The sequence below is a fragment of the Barbatula barbatula genome (assembly GCF_947034865.1).
Source record: "Barbatula barbatula genome assembly, chromosome: 17".
Taxonomy (NCBI): Eukaryota; Metazoa; Chordata; class Actinopteri; order Cypriniformes; family Nemacheilidae; genus Barbatula; species Barbatula barbatula.
Window position 1 is genome coordinate 9,614,172 of NC_136780.1, and position 15,250 is coordinate 9,629,421.

Sequence of the window (15,250 nt, forward strand, 5' to 3'; positions counted from 1 at the left end):
TTTGCTGGTAAAAAGCTTTAATTATTACAGGCACATGCTGCGTTTGCCTTTCTTTAACAAGTCTAATGGTTTCTGATTTATTTCCATGAAAGGCCTGCAGATAGAGCTCAGGACCTTCGGGATTTCGCAGATCTGTGAGCAAGCAGGCCAGAGCTCTTGTGAGCTCCAGAACTAGCCGAGTTTGGCCTCCTGGTCTGGCCATTTGATTTCCCTCTAAAAGTGTGGAGCACCGAGCAAAGATCTCAACCGAGCCATGACCTGCTCCCTGCAGGACAGACTCCATTTTAAAAACAGAAGCAGAAATATTATTGGGGCACAATGTAGACAGAAATACAGCCACGAGACCTTTGCTAAGGCCCTCAATTGAATTAGGGGAAACTCCATCAAGCCAGGCTTCCAGCATCGAGATCACCTTCTCCAAACGGCACGGGTCGAGACCACGCATGTGTGTCACAGCAGATCCGGCATGGTTTTGGAAAGCATGGGTGTACAGAGCTGCAGCTTTTCCAGGATCACCAGAAAACAATATTTTGTCGCCCTCTCTGCAAAGTTTAGCAGCTTCTTGATGGATGCCATTCATCTCTTTTCTCTTTTATGCTATTCAGATTTGGATAACATTTCCTCCAAAAAGGTCCTGGAACAACTTTAATTAAAAGTACATCATTAAAAAGCTTTTTTGTTAACACCAATTCTGAGATGGTTAAATGTTCAAATGAATGCCAAATATCATTACAATAATATGACATAAACTGAGATACACACAATTCAACACCAGTTTGTAACCTGATACAGAATTCGTCATAATACAATATTTTACTCACCAATGGGGTCTGTGGGAAAAAACTATCCTTAATTCATAAAACATGTTCTGTGACGTCAGAAATATGCTGTCCTTGTCGAATAATGGTGTGGAACTATTTTTAACATCGGTAAGAATGACTGTTTGGTCAGGTGACGAATACGAGCTGAAACTCTATATGCCGACCCCATGAGTGAACGACGATGAGACAAAACAGAAAAAAACGTTTACATCGAGAAAACAAAGTTATACCCATAATGTTGACATATTTGTACCGCGTTTGTAGCGTATAAAAACACCTCTGGAATTCAAAGTTTTCTATTAATGCACGTTCACTCCCATATACAAATAACCTAACTCGAGACAATTACAGTAGCCTGTCGTAGCTATCCGAATGACAAAACTTGATGAGGAACATCGCTTTTCTTATTTAGTCACCTGTTTAATACTTTGTCACATCCAAATTCCAAAAGCCTTGACTACAGGAAGCACGCGCTCCAGCCAGCATGTGTTCACTGGTTGCCATGGACACGACAATATAACGCTTCCCTTTTCTGGCGTCAATTCTCGACATGATGTCACTCAAACTATCTTCAACCGAAAATTCGTTTCCAAGAAGCTGGCTGAAATCATAGATGATTTTTTCCATTATTGTATTGATGTATACATGGAAATATAGAAAGAACGAAACTTAAAAACAACTTAAACAAACAAAAAAAACAAGAGTCAAAATGCTTTTGATGTAGACTGTGGTTTAAACAGATGTAAGATGAACCTCAAAAGGAGGGGAATTTCCTTCTGTATAGTTCAGAGGCCTCAGTAATTGAATGCTGACCTTCAGCAAACTTAATGTCAGTACTTTTCTTTATGTGCCAAACACTTTTACTGTCCCACTTTCCACAGAACTATGTTTAAACTCTTTACTGTCAAGATCTGAGCCATACTAATTATTCATCAAGTGTCTTAGATTTATTTAAATAAGTAAAAATATACACAACGGTGGGGGTGAGTATGCGATACTGAAGATATTCATGGATACGTTCAATATGAAGAGAACTAATGATAACATTTAAGCACCTGTGTTATCCTGAAAACCATAGTCTATAGTAGTCTAAAAATACAAACATTTATTTCTTACAATGTTTTTGCTTATTGTCTCAAACTTTGAACCATTCGATTACTCTTTAAATATTCACATTTGTACAGTACTGTGACATTAACTGACACAAAGATTTTAATCACTTAATACAAAGAACTGAAGAAACATCACATTAGAATAGCGGCAAATAACTTAGAATCATGTGACCTGTAAATAGCAAAGCATCTAACACCTGTGGGAAAAAAATATTTAAATGTAGCTCTCACACATGAGGAGATGAGGTCAAGATTACACACTTTGAAAGCTGTAGTTGCTCCAACTTTTCTTGCAGTTTCTGAGCGCAACCTGACAGGTTCATGTAGTGTAACGTTGAGTAAATGTTCTCTAGCTTTGCGCCGATGCTCTGACTCCACAGACGAAGCATCATGTATTGCTTTTCTAAATAGGACGGGCCTGCCTCCAGTTCAGCTCGTTCTATCTGGTCATCGGACACAGAAAGCAGACGCAAAAACTCCTTCCAACGTTGCACAGGGATCTCTCTTATGATAGTGTAAAGCACTGGTGCTGGCCACAACTCCTTCTGCAGCATCTGCATCACTGAGGAAAAACATATATGTTTGAACTTTAGATAAAGACATATGGTATAACTAAAATAGTGTGTGAAAAGTTACAAAACATGTGTTATGTCAACAGTGTCAGGGCTAATGCTCCTACGGAAAAAAACAAACTGAAGTCTACACACTAAAATGGCTGGAAATACACAAAAACTACAATAAAACTAGAAATGAAATGGAATAAATTAAAAACAATTAGGTAATATTAAAACTAGCTAGATAAATAAATAAATGTAGCTAATATTAAAAAGATCAAATGTAAAATTAAAGAAATTCAGAATATTATTGAAACAACAATAATGACTATAAATCTGCTCAAATCTGATTGAAAGATCTCTCACTAGGCAAAATCATGAAAAACTGAAGTGTTGGAATCTTTTTTTGGCACCTAGTCATAATAAGTAACATTTCAAAGATATTCCATATAACCTTATACGATAAACCCACGTCGTTTTTTCCCATACTTTGAAAATTATCAGTGTTATTTAATCTTCAAGCTTTAATGTCATCCTGTAAACGTGATGCTGTAGCCTGTTCACGTGAGACTTATAAGAAGCTTGAACCCACAGCCCTATCTGATCAGACAATTCTAAGAAGTCCTTTGACTATGAACAATTTGACCTGCCTACATGATTGTCAAATGGATAAGACTTAGAATTGACAAGCAAGACTTTTCTTTACAACAATTGGGAATAAATTGGCTATTACAGCGTAATGTTAAAACAGACAATACTACATCTACATCTACTTCATGTTTTGCTTATATAAATGTTTTATTACATTTTGGGTCTCCTTTTGCAACCAAGGGAGTCATGATGCTGTGCAGATCTTCATTAAAGAGGCTGTGTGGATGGCTGGTGGCTGGATCTCCAAAGTAGGTTTTTAGGGGGGGTTCTCTGCAGGCTGAGTCATCTTTCACCTTTAAGTACAAGCGAAGGGAATATCATCAAACAACGCTTTTTTCATCAAAAAAGTCAGAAAATATATACCTCCTTTTATTCTACATAACAAAGAAAAACATTATTACTGAAAATACAAACCATTGCTGAAGGAACATTGAACAAGTCATTAGGTTGATCTGATAAAACAAAGAAAGATCAAATTCACTACAACACACATATGAGCCCATACAATATTTGTCTCAAAACCTCAAAACACAAAATAACCAAGCACCTCACTCATTTAAATAAACTGCATGTGATTGTATTCATACCTGGTTGAACCTGAATGCCAACAAGGCAGTTTTTTGCTTGCCAGCAAAACCTTCTCCGTTTGCAGAACCATATGAGGAGAAGACACAGAAGGATACCCAACATGACCACGATTATCAAAGACAACAGCAAGAGCGGGTCAGGATAAGATGGCACACCTAAAAAAACACAACATTGCACCAATTGCTACTCATAAAATGTGCTTGCTACATAATCAAATACTATTTCTGAAGGGGTACTCCACCCAAAAATGACAATTCTGTCGTGAATAACTCACCCTAAAGTTGTTCCAAACGTGTATACATTTCTTTGTTCTGTTGAACACAAAGAACAATATTTGGGAGAATGTTCTGAGGCACCATTGACTCATTAAAACGGTAGTGCCCCAGAACGGTTTGCTTTCCAAAATTCCTCGAAATATCTTCTTATACAATAATTTTTTCTACCATGGTCAATGGTGCCCCAGAATTGTTGCTTACATTCTTACCAATACCTTTTTTGTGTTCAGCAGAACAAAGAAATGTGCAGGTTTGGACTTCATGAGTAATTCATGGCAACATTTTCATTTTTGGGTGGAGTGGATTCTTTAGGATGTTATGATTGTTACCTTGTTTAATACAAAATGATTTGCATGCCTCGCTCTTACAGCCAGATCTGAAATATCCAAGAATAAAACATTAACAAAGGCAACTGAGTTCAGCGCATCACACTGTTTATAGTGCTGGTGAAAGTGCAGAACGTAGCTGCTTGACATAATGTTGATGTTTTGTGCATTTTCGCGAGTTATATCATAACTTAATTAATGTTATAAGGTGTGCTGGATATTGTCACATTCGGTCGCTATATCTTGGGTGAATGTTGTGAATAGCAAGGATCTGAAATACAGGAAATTCTGATTTGTATTGCGCTAACCTTTGCACAGGAAAGGCACAACCCAATAACCTATATGCTGTTAACTGTAAATAATCAAACCGAAACTTTTGAAGATCATTGTTCTTGACATATTCCATTATTTACTAATGAATTCTGTACTTATACCGTATTTAGATTTCTATAATGTAAATATAAAACTAGCTTGAATTGTAAAACAACATACTTTGTACACTCCTGGCACTGTCCGTCAACCAGAGAATAGCCAGCCTTACAAATGGATGGTGTGGTAGTAAATCTGTTTTGCAGATTGCATTGAACTCCACAGCTCATACCTGAGGGATATAAAAGAAAATCACTTATTTAGTTTAATGTCCACAATAGGTTCTTCTCAGCATATTGTGTATTCACAATACAAGTGATCGCTTTCCTGTGGCTAATTGGTTGGAGCATGGCGCTGGCAACGCCTAGGTCATGGGTTTGATCCCAGGTGATTGTGTCAGAAACAAATGTATAATACAATGCAATGTAAGTCGCTTTGGATAAAAGCGTCGGCCAAATGTATATACATTTTTCATTTTGTACAGTGTATATACATGAAATGATACTTACATTCTGTGCAGTTCTGACACTCTTCACAGGATTTACAAAAAAATGAAGATGAAGTTTCATGGATTTTATAATATCCAGGTTTACATCCGCACTCTCTGTTTTGTGTTGATGTACAAGGTAGAACTTCTATTTGATCAGCTGTAAAACCAGAACACTCCTTTAAACATCTAACATTCTGATCATTTTGTCGGTTTTTATCATTTTACATGAATATGCAAAAATTGCATTTATGCGACTATACAAAAATAACAAAAAATGTTCAGGCATCAACTAAGTGTGATGTTCAACCTACCACCGCTGTCACATGATAGGCAATCCATACAATTACGTGCTGAATTTTTAATCTTTGTGTAAGTACCATTCCTACACAAACGACATGTATCTCCATTTAAGTAAGATCCTGTTAAATAAGGCAGATTCAATCTTTAGTACTTTTTGGAAATAAAAAACATGATTGAAAAATGTATATGTCAAGGAGGTGGAGGTAAATCTTTAATGAGTGTTTCTTTCCTGTGGTTTTGTTATTATTTTAATGAGTTCTTGAAGACTCACCTGCTGGACAGGCAAGCAAGTTTTTACCATGACATTGAGAGGTTACAGATAGTATGAATATCTGCAATAAAAACATAATAAATGGCCATGAAATAACACAATGAAAACGTGACTTTAATATGTAAAGAGACATTTTTGAGAGAAAACACAAAAGCTGTGGCTTTTACATTGTGTTTTTAAAAGCTGACAACGGCAATTATTTATATGAAATATTTCATATCCTGATCACATTTTAAATGTATGCTTTTTTAACACTTGACAACTTGCTTGCCAAAAAAATACAATTTGGAACACTAAAGTTCAATTTTGACAACTGATTTGTGAATTCAAACTTACTATGCTTAAACACACTATTTAAAATGACAAGTTCCAGTAAACCAAAACAACGAATAAAACTTCTACCAAATCTCTTCCGAATTTTTTTACAATAAAATTCTACATACAATCAATGACTTATAAATAATACATGTTAGCACACATTAACCATTGCATTTGCAAAGGACTGTTTCAATTCATCACATTTGGCAGTTTAAAGACAAAAATGATATCATACAAATACACAGGGTTGGACAAAATAACATAAACACCCATTGTTTTAGGGATAAATAAAATGTTTGTCATAGAGGTTGTATGCCTACCATACATTTTAAACAAGTTGTGTTTAGCAGTGGTTAGTAGCTACAAGAAATGTATGAAATTGGTGACTATCATGCGAACTGTTGGTGCCAGTTTCACAAGAGCGTTTGCAACATTTCATGTTATTTTGTCCAACCACCATGAAACAATACCAAAGTTAAAATAGCCACACAAAATCCTGAGAATAGAATAGAATGTAGTGAGAGCAAACGACACTATTCTTAGTGCACCTCTCGCAAAACAAAATTCAGCTTGTATGAGGAATCGAGTTTAACAGGGAGGATGTTTTAGAGAAAAGAAATATGGGATTCAGACTGATTTGAAGCCTAAAATAAATCCAATTTTTTTTTTACAAATACTAGTAAAATTCCTTAAAATCTTAATTCTCAAATCTAAGTTCTCACATACCCTCTTTCTCATCCTTCAGAATCAATGTTGTTTTAAATTTAGCCCTGTGTAACGTCATTATTGTGTTTATCTTCTAAATACCCTGGACCATGGATACAATTATTTGACCATAAAGGAGTCATTAATTGCCTTTTCAGTTTTGAATAGAGATTTAAACACATTTATTCAGTTTCAGCTGAACTCTACAGATGATGATTTCACACACAAAAACTAAGTAAATAAATAATATTACAGAAACATGATTTACTCTAGGTATATATTGTTACAAAAGAATATGTCCAAAGATATGATTATATTTCATGATTCATATAAACATTAATAAGTTAGAGATTAATTATAATATATATATAATATTTTATTCATGAACAATACTAATACTTGAAACTGTACTTTCCAACTCAGACATAAAAATGTGTAAAATGATGAATACAGACAGCATTGCAGTATGTCTCAGGAATGGTAATCGCAACGAAGCTGTTAAAACAGGTACTTACCAATTTAAGACACAACGTAGACACAGTCATGATCAAATAGTGGTTTTGTTTCAGCTCAGGACTAAATATTGATTATGATTTTTCAGCTTTATAACCTGATACAGACATGGAATAATCAAAATCTACTACATGTCAGCATCTTTGACATTCAGATCGGTCTCACTCTCGCACAGCATCTGTTCAGACAGGAAGTAAAGTCAGCAAACCAGAAAACTTTAGGTGGAAGATAAAAGGAAATGTGAGTGATATGAAACCAGAAAACACGTCACACGAATAACCTCAATATGGTATGGCTGTGTACGTGTTTCATTTACAGTATCCTATATGTCATATAAAGTAAATACAAATCATCTTACGTGCATTCTATATGACCTTTGCATTTACAATATAGCGTAACAACAATATAAAAACAAAATAATGATTAAACACTGAAAGAACACACTACACGAGTTGAAACAGTGACATCCAGTGGGAAACAAGAACTATCTACACTTTTTTTATTGTGTTGCATATTTAGGTGAGACATCAATATTACAAATGCTACCACTTGAATGTGTAATGTTCTACTGTGGCAAAACAAAAACAATAGATTTACATGGCCACAAGACCACTGGTGGCCACCAAAATGGTCTCTGTATTGGTCTGCATCCGTTCATTCTACTTTCACACTGAGTAAACAACTCGGAAGTGAAGAATGTTGACCACATGGTGACTAAAACACTACCAGGAAATTAGTGAGTAGCTCAAAATCTTGCCCCAAAAAAACCATTTTAGTTGCTGCCTATGAAGCGAATGCTAAATCAAATCAGGGGACCACATTATGAGGTTCATAAATGATCCTACATCACAAGTGTCTATTTAAATTGATTGTTTGTTTTGATACAATGAATCTAACCTTAAAAGAAAATCACAAATTACTGTGAATTTACAGTACGGTAGTAATAGCAATTTTATCTAAAAAAAAACATGCTACAAATAAAAAATTGGAGAATTACACTGTTTAAAAGACGAATTTACAGTAAGAATTGTACTTATTGAACAGTAATATAATATACGACTGTAACTTTTGACAAGAGAAAGTTCCCAAATGTGACAAAAAAGGAGCAGGAGCTCAGTGCACAAGGAATAGACGCGGAGAAACCCCACAAACAAGTAAATCTCAAACCAAAGCACCACGGAGTCACAAGCACAGCCAGCCCGAGATCTCTGCTAAATCGAGAGATTTTGGTGTACAGTACCCAGAAGTGAACAGGCTGACCCGGAAGCTGTGCTATCTGGAGGCGCACAGAGAACATCCAGCCTCTTTTCTGCTCTATTAAAGCATCTCCTGCAAAGAAAAACACACTGCGATCGCTACACAAGGTTTGTGCACACATGTCGTCTTCTTTTCTTATGCCCGCGCCGGCTCACCGTGTACATTCTGCACGATACAACGAGTGACTGTCTTGACGGGCGGCAATTTATCGCCTTTGATCACCACAGGTTACGAGCAGCGGAACATGACCGTATAAGTTACATTTCATTTCGCGAATGCATCGTGCATCAAACTACGTGTGTGTTGGTTAGAGAGCTGTTTACGAAGCAGACGGAATTGTGTGTGTGTTGTGAAATCAGACAGACGATCGCCGCTTGTACGACGTTTTGCACGGCATGATTGTCGGAAGTGTCATTTTTTTTCAAAGGGGGGCCGGGCAATTCAAAGGTGCTTGCCTTCATAAACAAACATAACCACAAACATCTCGTCGAGCGTGAGCGATCTTTTACGATCTGGTTAAAAGCGACCGAATGTGAATTCTAGGGTCTGCAGAATATGGCGCCCTTATGAAAATATAACAGGCTGCCATTTTTGTTTTTTCTTTTGTCTGAAATGTTTTTGCTTAAACTGCAGGAATAGGCATTGATGTTAGTGTTAGTCATAGAGCAATACTGACTGTGCGGCTGCAGGAGACGGAAATGAGAAAGTTTCTCAATTGCCGTTTTCCTCGTAATAAGCGAAATGAGTATTTTGTTTTAGTTTAGATGTCGCGTGCCAACTGATAAAACAATTGCTTATGGTTTAATGTAACGCTTACGTTAGAAAGTTTTGAGAAATGCAAAAAATTGTAAATGTATTTGGTGCTGTGTCTTCAAATCAGAATAACTTGACTAACTTGCATATAGACATTACCACAACTTTTAAGTTAGACTCTAGTCAAATATTAGGATTCTTGACTTCTTTACCTTATACATCGAAACATTTGTTGGCAGGCACAGAGTCATAATATTTATAGTTTTTATAGCAAAATATACGAACTACAGTTACAGTACAACTGTTTAACTGTTAAGAATGTTAACAACTGAGATTTCCGGGGCACAATTTACTACCATTAATATTGTCTAAGGTGCCTCAGAACGGTTCGTTTTCCTCCTTCAAAATATTTTCTTTTGTATTCAACAGTAAAAATAATAAAATAATTATTTATAATATGGTAGTCGGTGTCCCAGAACTGTCAGTTGCTAACATTATTCCAAATATATTTCTTTGTGTTCAACAGAACAAATACATTTATTGAGGTTTGGAGCCACTTGAGGTTGAGAATTTTCGTTTTTGGGTGAACCATCCCTTTAAATTTAATCCTAAATAACCTTTTATGGGTTTATCTTCTGGAATTTGCTTATTTGGCTATTTAAACACGTTCCAACTGGACAATAAACCTGTAAAATGAATATTTTAACATTATATTATAGATAATGATTTACAAACATCACTGGTGTGCATTTATCCATTACATCGTGGTACTGAAGATGCAAAACTAATATATACAGTACTGTGCGAGCCCCAAAAATATTTTAAGAGCGCTATTTGTACCAAATGAGAACGTGACTTGCGCAGTACTGTACATGTTTATTTACATAAACATGTCTTTATTTTAGTTAGAACTAATGTATGTTGTTGATGTTAGATATACTACATTTGACACCCATTCTGTTTTTATTAGAAAGATGGCCGAGCCTCGATTCAATAATCCATATTTCTGGCCCCCTCCTCCCTCTATGCCTGGTCAAGTGAGTACTTTGTATTTTGTTTGAAGTAGCAAAATTAAAAATTAATTTCAGACCTTTACTAGTTTTCTTCAGAGAGGAACAATATAATTGTAATAGTTCCTGGATGCAAATAGTTATACATTATATCAGCGATTTCATAATGAAACATCAAATCATAGTAGCCAGAGATGATTCTTATGTTTCTTATTTATCGTGACAGAAAGCATGTCGTAGACATGTTTGCCATAAGGTTTATATTGTACCTACCAGTGTGGTTTACCAAAGTGCATATTGAAAGTTCCCCTCCAAACTTTACCCCATGTTCTGCCTGGTACATTGTCATGACATGATAACCTTTCAAATGTAAACCATGACCTTTACAGCTGGACAACCTTATTCTGATCGACAAGATCAAAGAGCAGCTGATGGCAGAGAAGATAAGACCTCAGCATTTGCCACCCACCACTCTACCCTCTCAGCAGACCCTCTTGGGATCAGACGGGGGGCAACATGTGATGTCCATCCCCAAGCTGCAGCAGTTGCCGGGTCTTCAGGCCCACAATTCCTCCCAGCCTGACATCGCCCTGCACGCCCGCCCAGCATCCAGCACAGTTTCAGGTATTGATATCACATAACTGTGTATAGAAGTATCATTTATGCATTCACTAACTGTTTTTACTGCATATATTTAGATCTGAACATTGATGACAAGTCAAACGTAAAGACGAAGGGATTATGGGAAGACTGGCACATGCGTCAAGCTGTGGATCAAGCCAACCGAGTAAACCATCGCTCAGGTGGACAAACACATATAAACACAAATAAGTTTATAGTGGGCTGTAGAAAAACTGTAATAACCTTCTTCTTTTGCTTTTCTATACAGGTCTTACTTTGTTATCCCGCACAGAGAGCCACAACACCTCCGAGGCCATAACGCCCACCACCCCGACATCAAGCAGTCAGAACCGCTTGGGCGGAGCACCATCGCTAAACACTATCTCCGGTCTGGCCTGCGGTCCTGGAATGGAGCTTGTTAAAAGCGGAAGCCTGGTGGGGATGTTGGGACCACAGCCCAAAGCTCCACGGGGTCGCAAGAAGATTAAAGCAGAAAACAACACGGGGCCCCTGCTGGTGTTACCTTACCCGCTTCTGGCCTCAGGTCCCGACCAGGCAGTTACCATTGCGAAAGAAGGAAAAACATACAGGTTTAAACTCATTTTATTTAATGAATCTCGTCAGCAGCAGAAGGTGGAGAGAGGGTCAATGTAATTCTGTTTTACGTTTCATGCAGGTGTAAAGTTTGTCCGCTCACTTTCTTCAACAAGTCAGAGATGCAGATTCATTCCAAGTCCCACACGGAGGCCAAACCCCATAAGTGCCCTCACTGTTCCAAGTCTTTCGCCAACGCCTCGTATCTCGCACAGCACTTACGCATTCACTTGGGCATTAAGCCTTATCACTGCTCTTACTGTGAGAACTCCTTCCGCCAGTTATCACACCTCCAACAACACACCAGGTAAACAGATCTGAAGGGATCTTCACATCTGAAAACTAGACATGTTTTAGATTTGTTGTGATGATATATTTATTTTTAAGGATTCATACTGGTGACAGACCGTATAAATGTGCCCAACCTGGATGTGAAAAAGCATTCACACAACTCTCAAACCTACAGGTGAGCACTTCATAAAACTTAATTTTGAATTCCAGGTTGTTTGGTTTGAGTCTCTAATAGATGGTTTCATCTTAACAACATAAACAAACATTACTGCGCAGGCGCACTTCTGTGTCCCATACTTAACTTCCGATAGACATTCACAAACAATAGAGTGCCTGTAGATTATTTCTGATAACAATCGAAAGAAGCCAAGAATAACCGTTACTTGGCAAAAACTTTCTCTCCAATATTTTGAATTAAGACTGCGATACCAAGCTCAACCACTAGATGTCAATGTACCATACAGTTTGTTTAAATGCAAACGAACTGCAGGCCCTATTCAACAAATAGTTTATTTAATACAATTATTATTTTACAGTAAAATAATAATACAAATTAATATGAACATAAATAAAATTAAATATAAATAGTTATATTATTAGACAGTAGCCAAACACAAACCGGAAGTTATCTCGGGGTCAGGTGCGCGGGCGCCAATAAAACTGTCTATATTATTTGTGCTCCGTTTAGTCTCACCAGAGACAACACAACAAAGACAAGCCATACAAATGTCCGAACTGCTACCGGGCCTACACAGACTCCGCCTCCTTACAGATCCATCTCTCAGCACACGCTGTCAAAAATGCCAAATCTTACTGCTGCAGCATGTGCGGCCGTGCATACACCTCTGTGAGTACTGTTATATCAGAACTTGAACTATTGTCTTGTTGTTTTTGTCATGCGTTATTATAACGCCGTGTTCTGGTTTTTAGGAGACGTACCTTATGAAGCACATGTCTAAACATACGGTGGTGGAGCATCTTGTAAGTCATCATTCCCCACAGAGAACAGAATCTCCTGGCATCCCCATCCGCATCTCACTCATCTGAGCTTCCCTGCACTTCCTTGCTAGGTTTTTCTTCCATTTAGAGGTATTTCATTCACGCGTCGGTCTTCCGTCAAGAAAAAAGAAGGCCATGTTAAGTTGGTGCACAGCACCCTAGACCTCAAGAGGAGACATTGAGTCTTCTGTTGTTACTGCCCACTAACTGTTTGATGTTATTATCTGTCACAGCAACGCCTGGATAGAACAGTTCATGGCAACAAGAAATTAACTTTTCCAAAACAAATCGTTTTCTAGTTTTATTTTAAATGTGTGTAAGGGAGACTTCCAAAGATACTCTTGAAGCACTTTTCAACTTAGCGGTTTTTGGGAGCGTTTTTTAAAATGGGAGCAACTTTCCTCGCTTTGGGCAGCTATGAGAGCTCCGACGGCTGTTCATTCGCCTCCACCTCACATTTTCTTTAACGTATTATTTTATTTTACAGTGGATGGGCTTCCATTGTAAGTTTCTTTTCTATCCTTTATAATGGATATTAGGTCATGACTGAATAATGAAAATGAATGTTTGCTGTAATGTGGCATCAGTTAAATGATTTTAAGGCCGAACCTGCCGTTAGGATTTGACAAGCATAGTCATTGCCCCTTTATTTTTATATTGGCAAAGCAGACTCCAATTTGAGAAATTCTGAGAATGTTTTGCTTTGGAAAAAAAAAGAGCGTCAGTAAACGGCACTCTCTAAAAGAGTAAGTGGTGTTTTTACATCACGGACGTTTTACTTGTTTATCTTCATTTTTTTGTGTCGAGGTTTTTGTGCAATGCCATGGGAATCTTCTAGATTTTACCTCCCCATCCAATCATATACTGAGAAAAAAAGTGTCCTTTTTTTGTCCGTTTTTATTATAAAATATAATATAATGGCATAAGTGCATCATGATGATGTCCATTAAATGGGTGTTTGTCATGATGTTACAGCAAAAGTGTGACACGGAATCAGTGTCATAAACTGAATCACACGTAACAAGTGACCTCACAACTTCAAGTGCTGATTACCTCTATTCCTTCACTAATACGACGCAGAAGCACCTTGAGACATGATCATGACAATGTTTAGATTATGAACCAATCTGTACCCCATAATCTAATAGCAGTGGTCTAATTCATGGCTGAATCGTCTTTGTCAAATTATAAATCTTTACAAAAAAATCTGTAATGTTGTTTTTAAATTAAAGAGTCAAGTGAAGTCTAATTATTGTATTTTACAATCAGAATTGAGAATTTAATGTAGTCGAGTTCAGTGCTCATCCAAAACTAATAACTCGTACATGTTCAACAGATATTTTTGTTTATATCAGATTCACCACACATGCTGATAAAAATAAACAGGAGTTTAACATTTTTCACCGAATGAAAGCACACATGGTCAATTGAATTATTGTCAAATTTGATAATGTACTTACTGTCCTTGTGTGACATTGACAGGCCACAACACTGCAACTGTAGAACATTAATTTACTTTAGTATTCATGCATACCAGTCATTTGTTAAGCTTCTTCTTTCATTTATTTGTGGAAAACGGCCAAAAGCTTTTTGTTGTTGTTTTTTTGCAAAGGACCAAGTTGTTGCTTTGAAATGCTTTTATATATATTGGCGATTTGTTACACCATAATGGTTTACTTAGTCAAACAGGATTTTTAAAAGCAGCATTCGAAATGTGACCAATAGTATCACAATTTTAGGTGACGGCAGTGCGATAAGAATTTCCTTCTTGGTGCTTTTATGAGGAGGACTAGAAAACCAAGTTGCCAGAGATAGATTACAGAACAATCCTGGCTTATTCAGCCTTAAACCCAAATCAGTAAAATGTGTACATTTACTATAAAATATTCCCTGTATTCATGAATAGTGAAAACTGCAAGGTTTAGATACTGTATATTGTTCATTTTTGTATCCGTTTAGTATTTCATCTTATTAATATTTGTTTTTTTCTGTAAGTAGCGATCATTGTTTTTCTAGACACCCTCCTTTTTTTTACATGTACGCCTTCATTTGAAAGTCTGGTTTCTTTATCTCCATGTCAGTGTTTTTCAGTATTCAGTTTACTTAAGCCATTTTTCCACATGGAACACAGTAATCCTGAATTATTATTATTAACTGTTAACTTGTATTACAAATGACATTGTTATATATGTCCTGAAATAATTCACATTTTCCTTTGTCTTGCATTGTGGTTCCATATAAAGATTTGTTTTTATGCACAGACAAGACTGATAGATAAACTAAGAAAATATCAATGTCAAGAACACTTTGTATCTCTATCTTGTTTATTAAATTCAGACTGTTATACCTGAGACTGTGTTTTTTACATACAAAAAATGTGAGGGTTGTCTTTGGAGCATTTTTAAGGTTTATAAATATAAACAAAATGACAC

The 15,250-nt window shown here is 36.6% G+C and overlaps 2 protein-coding genes across 7 annotated transcripts; one reads left to right on the top strand and one right to left on the bottom strand.

Moving 5' to 3' along the window:
• Positions 1 to 1,444: 1,444 nt before the first annotated feature.
• Positions 1,445 to 8,945, bottom strand: LOC306906593 (tumor necrosis factor receptor superfamily member 1A). Of its 6 annotated transcripts, none has more exons than XM_079478148.1 (11): positions 8,534 to 8,945; positions 7,296 to 7,390; positions 5,758 to 5,818; positions 5,498 to 5,605; positions 5,206 to 5,343; positions 4,820 to 4,928; positions 4,331 to 4,377; positions 3,726 to 3,881; positions 3,553 to 3,590; positions 3,293 to 3,431; positions 1,752 to 2,495 (listed from the first exon to the last, which is right to left on the bottom strand). In XM_079478148.1, exons 2-11 carry the CDS (start codon positions 7,323 to 7,325, stop codon positions 2,161 to 2,163), a joined length of 1,161 nt encoding a protein of 386 aa, XP_079334274.1. In that variant the 5' UTR covers positions 7,326 to 7,390; positions 8,534 to 8,945; the 3' UTR covers positions 1,752 to 2,160. The 6 variants fall into 6 exon arrangements, with proteins under 6 accessions (XP_079334270.1, XP_079334274.1, XP_079334271.1 ...); XM_079478145.1 differs by having other exon boundaries at positions 7,296 to 7,471; positions 8,534 to 8,740; XM_079478147.1 differs by having other exon boundaries at positions 7,296 to 7,471; positions 8,461 to 8,561.
• znf362b (zinc finger protein 362b) lies at positions 8,518 to 15,169 on the top strand. Its single transcript, XM_079478142.1, has 9 exons — positions 8,518 to 8,657; positions 10,274 to 10,340; positions 10,703 to 10,937; positions 11,012 to 11,116; positions 11,203 to 11,524; positions 11,611 to 11,835; positions 11,916 to 11,994; positions 12,508 to 12,666; positions 12,750 to 15,169. Exons 2-9 carry the CDS (start codon positions 10,278 to 10,280, stop codon positions 12,864 to 12,866), a joined length of 1,305 nt encoding a protein of 434 aa, XP_079334268.1. The 5' UTR covers positions 8,518 to 8,657; positions 10,274 to 10,277; the 3' UTR covers positions 12,867 to 15,169.
• Positions 15,170 to 15,250: the final 81 nt, after the last annotated feature.